Here is an 11,282-nt window from a genome sequence, read left to right on the forward strand (position 1 = left end):
ATTTTAATGCTATGCCTCTGATATATTGCTGTAGTCTCTAACAAAGAGAATGCAGCCTATAGCATCAGCATTGAGTGCATCACTTTGCCGTTTGTGGTTGAGGATTGGCCACCTACTGCCCATCATGTGACCATTTCTCCTGACCAGAGGAGAGAACAGATGGCCAATCCCCAACTGCAAACCGCAGAGTGATCCATTCAACACGATTGACTGCATTCTCCTTGAGAGCCAGACTTCAGCATTTCTGTACTGAAGCTGTATCTAATTGTTTGCACATTTTATTTTTTTGCTCTTGTGTTCTGTTTTTGGTGAACAAAAATATATAATTGCTCCACCAGTCAGACCAAAAATACAAGTCATGATAGAGCATGTTTCAGTGCATATTGAGAACCTAGGTTTACTTCTATCGCGTAGGCGATATGCAGTGTAGTGACATAGTAAAAACTGTATCTCGACGCTGAGTCATCTATTTGTCACATCCCTGGGTGTGGATTTTCACGGTGTGATGCTTATTGGACCTAAGAGGAACAAAATAATCTTGTAGATATACCTTTTAATGGGTAATAAAATGATCTAACCAGAGCAAGCTTTTGTGACTACTTGGGTCTCTTCATCGGGATGGTATAACAAAATATCTGAGAAAAGAAGTTATCTACTTATACCTAACCTGATGAAGAGCCCTAAGTAGAGTTTTGGAAGCATGTGCTATTAACATCATTTTTTGTTAGGCAGTAAAAAGATCTACAATATTTTATTACTCCTTCTAAGAGCAATAACCTTTAGTTCTACTGGCTAACATGCAACCATACCTTTTTGTTTATTAGGTCATCAAAATTGCATGGAAATCCCCTTTGAACTTTGCAGAGAATCTTAAAGGTTAGGTCACTGATAGTTGATTGGCTGTGGTCTGCCACTCAGATCGCTGTCCGATCAGTCGTTCAGGCACCTGCTATCACCGACAAAGCACACAGGGTACATAGCAGAAGCAGATGGCTCTAACCAGTATAGTAACTGGCGCTCATAATTGCTGGTGCAGCTACCATTAATGACCAATGAGGGTTGGAGCAATTTGCTACAGTTCTATACACTGTGTTTTGCCGATGACAGTGACTGCCTGAATTGCTGACCGGTCGAGATCCCAAGCAGCGGACCCCGATCAATCAACTATTGATGCCCTATCCTGCGGATACATCCTCAATAAAAAAAAAAGCCAAGAAAACCCCTTTTAATATTGTGTACAAATTATGTATGGTAATTGTTATATTGACTCAAACAACTAAATGCCCATTTACACGCAAAGACAATCTTTCAAACGATTGAAAGATTGACAGTTTTAGAGATCACTTTGTATTAAGTGTTAAAGCGCTGATGGAGAGTGTCCTTAATCTTCATTTGCATGTAAAAGGGCCTCCAGGAGCTGTTTGCAGAGCCTTGCATGTGGTCTGAGCACTGCACATAGCTACTTTGTTCTCGCACAGGCTGTCGGCAGAATACAATGTAATCTCCGACTCCTGTGCAGAACACAGCGTGCGGTTTGTTCTCTCTCCAGCTGAACAATGGATTTTAAGCTCATCTTTACACACATGCTTGAAAAAGGTCCCTGTTTCTGGACCGAAACGTAGTTTTTATCTATTGGAATGAAATTAAAAAATTATTTATTAACAATTTATGCTGCCACGACTTACTTATACATTTTAGACTTATTTATGAGGCTTGGGCTTCTGGTCTTTGAACTGTGGCTTTGCATATGATTCCCCCTCGCTAATTACAGCTGGACTGTGTATGCTGTTGGTAACAAAAGATTTTCTACACGCAACGATTATCGCTCATATGCCATAGTTTGACCAAATTTTGAGTTATCGTTGCATGTAAATGGGCCTTAAGAGTTCCTATCGGCTTTTCATTGGCGGTCCTGTCCATGCACACGAACACTAGTTTGGGCCAAGTTTTCATGTGTTTTACATGAGGAAAGAAGAGAAGGCCCAGACCGCTCTGGAGGTGGCTTATCTCCCGGGGGGAACAAGGGTATTGGGTTTTGGAATTCAATGTAGCTGATTCCCCCAACCTCATCTGTTCAGTTCTATACAGACCAATGTCTGTGTATTCGGGGCCTTTAAGAGAGGAAATCCATTCAACATCCATGGATTGGCTACCCGTATCCTGCAGATACCATTTCCATACTGTATTTGGGCTTGTATTGGCTACTTCATAGTAGTAAAAGCATTTGTCCCACTTCAGAATCACTAAGCTGTATATTCTTAGAACATGCATTTTAGAAATATTTTGGTGTAACTTTCTGATGGACAAACCCGCAAGTAGAAATGAAATTGAGAATCTTTTGGGAAGTGAGAATATTCTGACTCTTTGCTTTTATTTATAGGTATTGGGAAGGTAAAACGAAAAACCAACATGCCAGATTCTTCTTCCACTGCGGATGAAAGTTCTTCAGACACAGAACGCTTATATGACCTCAACATGCCGGCTTACGTGAAATTCACCTACACAGCAGAAAGGGATGATGAGTTGTCATTGGTGAAGGGCACTAAGGTGATTGTAATGGAGAAGTGCAGTGATGGATGGTGGCGCGGAAGTTACAATGGACGTATAGGGTGGTTTCCATCCAACTATGTTACTGAAGAGAGTGATAGCCCTTCTGGCGACCAAGTGGGCTCGTTGTCTGAAAAACTAGCAGCAGTTGTCAACAATCTCAATAATGGTCGTTCACTACATGTCGTCCAAGCTCTGTATCCATTTAGCTCATCAAATGAGGAAGAGCTCAATTTTGAGAAGGGTGAAATGATGGATGTTATTGAAAAGCCAGAAAATGACCCAGAATGGTGGAAATGCCGGAAGAGCAATGGTCTTGTAGGACTGGTGCCAAAGAACTATGTTACGATTATGCAGAACTTTCAGACCAGTTCGGGTTATGAGCCTTTACCACCACGATGTGATTACATTGGGCCCTCTGTGACTGGACGGTTTGCTGGTAATCAATGGTATTATGGAAAAGTGACAAGGCACCAAGCAGAATTGGCACTCAACGAAAGGGGGAATGAGGGAGACTTTCTAATTAGAGACAGTGAGTCTTCGGTAAGTGAATGGAGTCCAAATACAATAGAAGGCAGTAAATGTATGTATTCTATGCACTTGCATATAAAGACAGCCTGGTTACAAAGACTTCAGTTCAAGCAAAGGTCTCCTTAGTCATGAGGAGGCACTGAAGTGACATTGAGTAAGGCCGAAAAAAGTCGCAGGTCTATCCAGTTCAGCCTGTTATCCGGCAATGTTGATCCAGAAAAAGGCAAAAAAAGCCCATGAGGTAGAAGCCAATTTTTCTCCTTTTTAGGAAAAGAAACTTGTTTTCCGACTCCAAGTCTGAGTATTGTAATAACTCCCTGGATCAACAATACTTCTGAAGTGTTTGTAATCAGCTGAACCTCACAGTTGCTTTCATAAAATGCGGTTAGGGGTTTAGCCGTTCTTTCACTTCAGCAGTCCAAGTGGCAAAGTTTTATGAGACTGTCAAGCCAAAACTGCCACCTTGTTTACACGTCAATTGTAATCATTGGGTATCATGCGTTACTATAAGGGGTCCCCAACGCTGCCAGTTGAGGCTGCAAACTTCTGACTGCAGGTTGGAGGACAGCCACTTGGTGACATGGCAACCGGTGTGCTGTGGGGTTCAGTTGTCTTACATTATCTGCTTTACTCGTGTTTTCTGTTTTTGTATTTTGTTTTTTTTTTCAGCAGTCCTAATGCTTGGGTATCACTGCCAGTAGGCACAGTATAGAGAAACCTGAAAAATAAGTCCGCAATTGTTCACGACTTGCGTGCACAAAAAGTATAGTAGGAAGCGCAGTTGTGTATAAAAATAGGCAACGCCCGGTGAGCAAAAAAAAAACCTTGCGAATACGCATATGTTATCTAGCCTAAGATAAAAATCAAGTTAATTTATACGCTTAGTTATGGAAATACATTTTCATTAGTGCTGAAATGTCCAGGCCATTACAGGTGTCAGGGATTATGAACAAACACTCATTTCCCTGATTATTGCACCGTGTAAACGGGTCAGCAATCGTCCGACAAACAACCAAATCATGCTTTGTTGGCTGGTCAGAATTTTTTGTGCTGCCATAAAAGTCATCGTTGTCGTCAGTGCATCTCCCTATATAAACAAGGCATGTGCTGCCGACTGTGATGAAAGTATGTGAGGGACGTATTCTATGTACGACTGTTTATTTTTCGTATAGTCTGTGTAAGAGCCATTTAAAAGGCGTTTCACCAGAATTAACTTATCACCTAATCATTGGGGGTCTCACTGCTGAGTCCCCTACCGATCTTGAAGCGGGGATCATATTTTCTCCACCGTTGTCCTCACTGTGGGCTTACTGCACTCACCGCCGTAAGGAGGAGGTTTAATGATGCTTGCGCAGTGCCGAACCATTTATTTTTAATGGGACTCGCAAAGTTAGTTGAGTACAGACTAGTTCAACCGGCCACATTTAAATGAATGGCGAGACGGCCACACATGTACTCTATTCCATTTGACTTCACTGTGGGTGGCAGAAGCATCCCCACAGTGCACTGGCGAGAAGAGGGGGGCTTTTTTTATTGGGATTAGTGGGGTCTTAGCAGTGAGACCCCTACCGATCAGACGTATTGTCTATCCTATGGACAGGTTATAAGTTAATTCTAGTACAACCCCTTTAAGTCTTTCATGCAATTCAACATAAATGTTGAGTGTGCACGGGGTTAATATAAGCAGCTGTCTTTGATAGCTGTTCCTGTGACACAATTGGACAACGCCATTTGTGGCTGCTAATCATTGCTGGTGTCAATTCTGACTGCGGCATTTAAAAGGCAGCAGCCTTGTTACCCCCGGGGGAAGGGGGCAAGTATTTCTGCCTATTAAACCATGCCCATGGAAGGACTTAATAGAATGCTGTTTCAGTAATATACTGCACTGCAATGCTGAAGTAAAAATATGTATTTTTTTTATTTTAGCTTTTTTTAAAATATTACAAAAATAAGATTGTTAAAAATAAAAGGTTTTTAAATAAGAAATGAAAACAATATATTTTCACATCCATATCGCCACATCCATAAAAGGCCAGCTTATTTATTAAAGTAATGCGTTATTAGTCCCACACAGTGAGCGCTGACAGAAAAAAATCACAATTCCAAATTTTAAAAAATCAGAAAGCTCAAACTATTTTCCCTAAAATGCTACCAGTAAAAAACCGCCAGCTAACTCTGTAAAATTAAGCCCTCATACAGCCCCATGGATGAAAAAAGTAAGACACTGGGGTCAAGAGATGATGAAGGAAATTATTTTTTTTTTCATGAGGCGGTTGTTTATTATTTTTAATGCTATAATAAAAAAAATAACTATAAATTTGGCCGTGACTATACTGACTTACAATAAAGCTAATGCGTCATTTTTAACGACCTTACGAATGCCATATAGACAAAATTCTCGCAAAAATGGTGCAGTTGCATTTTTTTTTCCATTTCACTCTGCTTAGAAATGTTAACGTTTTTCAGTATATTATATGACAAATTTAAGTGACGGCATATAAGACCCATCGTGGCTAAATCAATGGACAAACAAATGTATATTTTTATTTTAAAAAGAAAAAATGAAAACTTTCTGGTCCCGAAAGGGTTAAACGAGTGACCAGCAAACCTTATCTTAATAGTTAAAGTCCATAGCTGTACATGCACAGCATATAATTCCGCGTGGGAACGAGCCTTCACACCATGTTCACACAAGAAACATAGGACAGGGATTTCAATGAAAATCCACGTCAGAAACCTACCTGATAACCGTGGATTTTTGATACAACTTTTCATATTTCACTTGTGGTTTTGAATGCAGATTTAGATCAATCAGTTGCCAAAATCCACTAGTGGGTTTTCCATTGTGGATTTGGTGTGAAAACCACATCAAAGGACATATTATTACAGGTTCCCCCCCCCCCCCCCCCCCTTTCACATGTGGATTTTAACCCTTTCATGACATGGCCTATTTTGGGCTTAAGGACGCAACAATTTTTGGCGGATTTTCTTCATTTATCGAAAGCCATAACTTCTTTATTTTTCCGTCGACGCGGCCGTGTAAGGGCTTGTTTTTTGCGTGGCGAACTGTTTTTATCGGCATTATTTTTGGGTACATTGACTATATTGTAAAACTTTTTTTTTTTTTTTAATAGCAGGGAGAGAAAACGCATCAATTCTGCCATAGATTTTTACATTTTTTTTTTTTTTACAGCGTTAATCATGCAGCATAAATGAGATATTCCATTTTTTTCTGCGGACAGGTACGGTTACAACGATACCAAAATTCTTCCTTTTTTTTCAGGTTTTTCCACTTTTCTGCAATAAAAACCCTTTTTGAACATTTTTTTTTGCTAAATGGCTGCATTCAAAGTCCTGTAACTTTTTTATTTTTTGATGTACGGAGCTCTATGAGGGCTTATTTTTGCGAGACAAGCTGTAGTTTTTATTGTTACTATTTTGGGGTACATACGGCTTTTTTGATCACTTTTATTGCGTTTTTAGTGAGGCAAAATGCTAAAAATTAGCATTTTGCCTCAGTTTTTTAGCGTTTTTTAAAACGCTTTTTTCCGTGCACAGTCAAAAGCATGTGCAACTTATTGTATGCATCGTCACGGACGCGACAATACCAAATATGTGGGGGTTTATTTTATTTTTTTTATGCTAATCTGAGAAAGCATAAAAAAATGTTTTTTTTACTTTTTTTTTTTTTTTTTTTACATTTTTTTAATTCTTTTTTTAAGCTTTCTTTTTTTTACACTGTTTGTGTCCCTCTGAGGGACTTTCACCACAGCCCTGATGATCGCTGTCATAACCTTATCACTTATACAGCGATCTCAGGCACTGGCTGGCGTCCTGTTGCCATGGTGACAGGCCGGGCTCTCGCGATAACATCGCGAGAGCCGGCCGAAGACAGAGGGAGCGTGCTCCCTCTGTGAACTCTTTCCCTGCCGCGATCTACTTAGATAGCGGCAGGGAAGGGGTTAACAGTGGGGGGGCATCTCCGATGCCCCCCCCCCCCCCTCCCCGCTGTGATCCCGTGCTATTCCCAGGACGTAAGTTTACGCCCTGTTGCAGGAAGTACCCCGCTGCCAGGACGTAAACTTACGCCCTGCAGCGGGAATGGGTTAAATCCATGCACGGGAGAAAATAAATGGTTAATAGACTGGCATGAATTCCCATTCAAGTGAATAGTAGTTAGTTGGCACAGATTTGCACGATCTAAAAGGTCTCAAAAAGAATCGAGCACATGCTGTTGCTGATTCATTAATTTTGGTGAGCCCTTCACAGATTGCTGAGCGCACTTGGCAATTTTTGATGCTCCCGCTGAAATAAATGGAGTGGCAGTGTAAATGCGCAACCTTGACTCTTCATCTGTGGACATACAGAACTCCCGTTCTCGGGATTAGTGAGGATCCCATTGGTCGTACTCCTATAGATCAGTTATTCAATTTCCTGTGGATAGGGTATAACTTTTTCACAACCCAAGAAAAGGGACTAGTTACTGAAGGGTTAAACCATTAAAATTAACGATTCAGCACGCTTCAGTTGCTAGATAGTCTAAATGGCGTATAAAATAGTATATTGTAATACAACGTAGTATGTTATAAATACAGTATTAAACCTGTTTGGCCCCAACGTATATACCTTTTAAAGCATGGTTGTGGAGTATCCTGGTAACCAGCACAATTTTTTTTTTCACTGTCGTTGACCAGTGGAAATTCTGGATCTGTTGCCAATTTCCAGCTAATCCAGCATTGTGACTATTGTTGGATGCCAGTAGTCGTCATTTTTTTTTTTTCCTGGTATCTGGCCAACTCTTACTCAACGTAGCTTGTAATGCTATGGTCAAAGCTACTCCCTTGTAGGTCACGTTGTATCGGAATGACTGTAGTTTTCATATTAACTTCAAAAGTAATTCTGATGATTTTGTAAAATTGGGTTTACTTTTTATTTAATCTTCTTTTTTTTTTTTTTTCTTCTTTTCCAACAGCCGAATGATTTCTCTGTGTCACTGAAAGCCCAAGGCAAGAACAAGCATTTCAAAGTTCAAATGAAAGACAATGTATACTGCATCGGTCAGCGCAGGTTTAACACCATGGAGGAGTTGGTAGAACATTACAAAAAAGCTCCTATTTTTACCAGCGAGCAAGGTGAGAAACTCTATCTAATCAAGCCTTTGTCCTGAGACTGGAGAAGTGTTGGAAATATGGACTCCAGCTTAGGTGAAGTCACTGAAAGACGGAACCCGTTACAACTGAGAACCCGGAATAGAACCAAAGGCATTTCCTGGCCCCCCCGATGAGAATGACATTTGTTACGTTAACAATTGGATGATACGCTGTAATTTTTCTTTTCTTACCGGTGTCTAAACTCCTTGCCACGAGCATCTCCTGTCTTTTTATATTCCGCCTTACTATTGTAATGTACTTGAGATGTAGAATTCTGTAACTTACTCTGCACTTGGAGGTTCCATGCAATGTGATTGTGGTTTGTCTCTACAACCATCATACCTGATAGAAGTCCACATATCACATCTACATGCTGCTTTTTGTTTCTTCCCCCCCGATTTATGCTTTGGACAGGATCGTCGGCACAGATCGAATGCTGTTTTCACTGTGGATATACTCTCGTCTTTTGTCCTACTCGCTTTGTATCTGATTGGCACCACGTCTGAGCAGTGCGTCTTCATGTGTACTTCTTATCCAAGACATTTCATATTTATTTGTATAAGAAGCATAGGGTGCCTTCCAGGTCAGATACTAGCTTATATATTTAATGTACCCACATACTGTACAAGGTCTTCATATCTTTGTTCTTGTCCCAGCAAGTATTGTACAATTCACAATGCTGTCGGTCATTTACTTTGCTAGCTTTTCATAGCAAAATTCATATATTGTTTCTTCTTTTTTTTTTTTTGTTACCCATCTACATGGCTTTGGGCAGCCATTCACAGTTAAGCTATTTGTGAAATATAAGTTCTCTATATGTCGGTTGTGGTAGAAGAAAGGTCAAGCCAGAACTTGTGCTTCTATACACTCAAAAGGGGGGCCCCCAGGGACCTGGTGACTGCATGCTGGCAATGTTTTACAGGCAGCAGAATTCCTGCCCCCCCCCCCCTTCCCTTCCTTTTCCTCCCTTTTTGTTTTTTTAAACAGTTTTCTAAAAATGGACTACATCAGGAGCCTATGTAATCACTGGGTCCTGCATGGTAAATACACCTATATGATATACAGTAGCCTTATGTTCCCTCTTTGTTTGGCAGAGGAGTGCTATGAATGTGATTATTATATTAGGAGGGGCTTGTAACCATTTTATTTTATTAAAGAAACAACTGAACAAACTAAATATGGTGCCAAATTGCATATGTGTTAGCTTGTTACTTATTTGTTAAAGTCATGTAGCGGTGCTTTTTGTTACTTTTTTTATTTTTCTGCAACTGTGTATTTTTATTGAATTTGCACCAATGTCTCTAGTCAATCAGAATGTTACCTTTTCCAGAATATCTTTCTGTTAATGGAAGACACCAGTAGATCTAGGTACCACAAGTCAATGTGAAGATAAAGAATACTGCTATAATATTAAATCCACATGTCTATATACTGTGTGTATATTTGACTATGTATATCCCTACTTATTTATACACGCTTGTTTGTTCAATGCTGTCATTTTTCATGTTTCTCATTAGCTACCTAAACGATGATTGTGTTACCGGTATAGCAGATACCATGGATGCTATTAGTCATTTTGTTTATCAGTTGCACAGATGTAGCCAGGTAATTAGTATTATGGCACACGGGGTGCAATGACAAGAGCTCCAATTGGTAACTGAAAAGCAAAGACATCTGAAAGAGTTTTGATACAATGACATTGCCCGTTGCCTTTATATGAACATGGTGTGCTTTTTGTGGACTGATCTAGTAGTCACTGAGGCCTATGTAATGTCTTTTGCTTCAATTATGAACTAGTTGGAGCTACTGGCACAGGCTCCAAACAGCTGGCTGCATTATGCCATTCCACAATTATCGCTAAATTTGGGTATTTGGTATCTTAAGACTGACCACTTTACATTTTTCTACCCTGTAACTGTTTTTCTTATGCATCTGTCAAATACTTACATTATGCAATTGCAGGAACATCCATCCTTTTCTTCCAAGACTCAACAAGAGGTCTTCCAAATATTGCTCACTTTTCAGTAGGCAACCAATACTCGAAACATGTGACGGATGTGACTGCTCAGAATCGTGTCTGACTGTAATGAACACTCAGCCAAGATGGTCACCATAAGCGGCCTCTGTCTAAAGACCTATAGGCTATAGTTGTTTGAACCCAATCATTTTGGCTGGACTGGATGACTCATATGCATGTGGCCTAACTTTCCACCAATAGATGGGAAGGGGGGGGGGGGGGCAATAAGGATTGGGTGCCTTGAATTTCATCACCCACTGATTTTGTGCCCTATGGGATTCATAGGTTTTTGGTGTCGGGGAAAATTAGGTTTTTGGCCAACAACTGTTGAATACATATGGACACCTTTTTTTAGGAAGAAGAACATCCAATCGTCATCAGATACACCAGATTGTCTACCAGCATTTGCCCCTGCCTGCTTCAGGATGAGCAATATGCTTTAGAACAAGAAGACTGGGATTTATTTATACCTGTTCTGTTCTCCTCCCATTATTTTGTATAATGTAATATATGTAAAGCAAATAAAATATAGTAAAGAATGTGATGGCGGATCTGACAGTGAATACATTGCACCATCCTGATCTGTTTTATTTTGGAAGCACACTCTGGGGTAAGTAGACGTTGTAGATCTTATGCACATGAATCCAGAAGAAATGGCCGCCCATATTGTGTGTCCAATTTTTATAGTCGTATACATTTTTTTTTTTTTTTTAACTTCTCACGAATTCACTATAAAACGATGAAGAAAAAATTGGTACAATGTACAGTTGCATGTAGTATTACTGGGTTATTCTTCCATAGAAAGATTGCTTTGTGTGCGCACTCCTTCGTGTTCAGAATTTCTCCATAAACTGGTAGGGTGGGTAGGAATAGGATTTAACCTACAGTATATATTCAGCTGACCCAAGTATAAGCCGAGGCAATAAGTTTTATCACAATAAATTGGTAAAACTTATTGACTCGAGTATAAGCCTAGCTATACTTGAGTATATAGTAGGCAAAAAAAGGCAATACTTGCCTATCAGCCGGTGTCTGTG

At 40.0% G+C, this 11,282-nt stretch overlaps 1 protein-coding gene across 2 annotated transcripts in view; it reads left to right on the plus strand.

The window, feature by feature from the left end:
• NCK1 (NCK adaptor protein 1) overlaps window positions 1-10,789 on the plus strand; it is a 95,768-nt gene extending 84,979 nt beyond the window's left edge. For both annotated transcript variants that reach the window (XM_066598068.1, XM_066598069.1), the window contains 2 exons: window positions 2,381-3,090; window positions 8,051-10,789. In XM_066598068.1, coding sequence (XP_066454165.1) covers window positions 2,381-3,090; window positions 8,051-8,245 — 905 coding nt within the window. In that variant the 3' untranslated portion in view covers window positions 8,246-10,789. The remainder of the gene's footprint in view (window positions 1-2,380; window positions 3,091-8,050) is intronic.
• Window positions 10,790-11,282: the final 493 nt, after the last annotated feature.

This window comes from Eleutherodactylus coqui, chromosome 1 (genome assembly GCF_035609145.1).
Source record: "Eleutherodactylus coqui strain aEleCoq1 chromosome 1, aEleCoq1.hap1, whole genome shotgun sequence".
In the NCBI taxonomy this organism is placed as follows: Eukaryota; Metazoa; Chordata; class Amphibia; order Anura; family Eleutherodactylidae; genus Eleutherodactylus; species Eleutherodactylus coqui.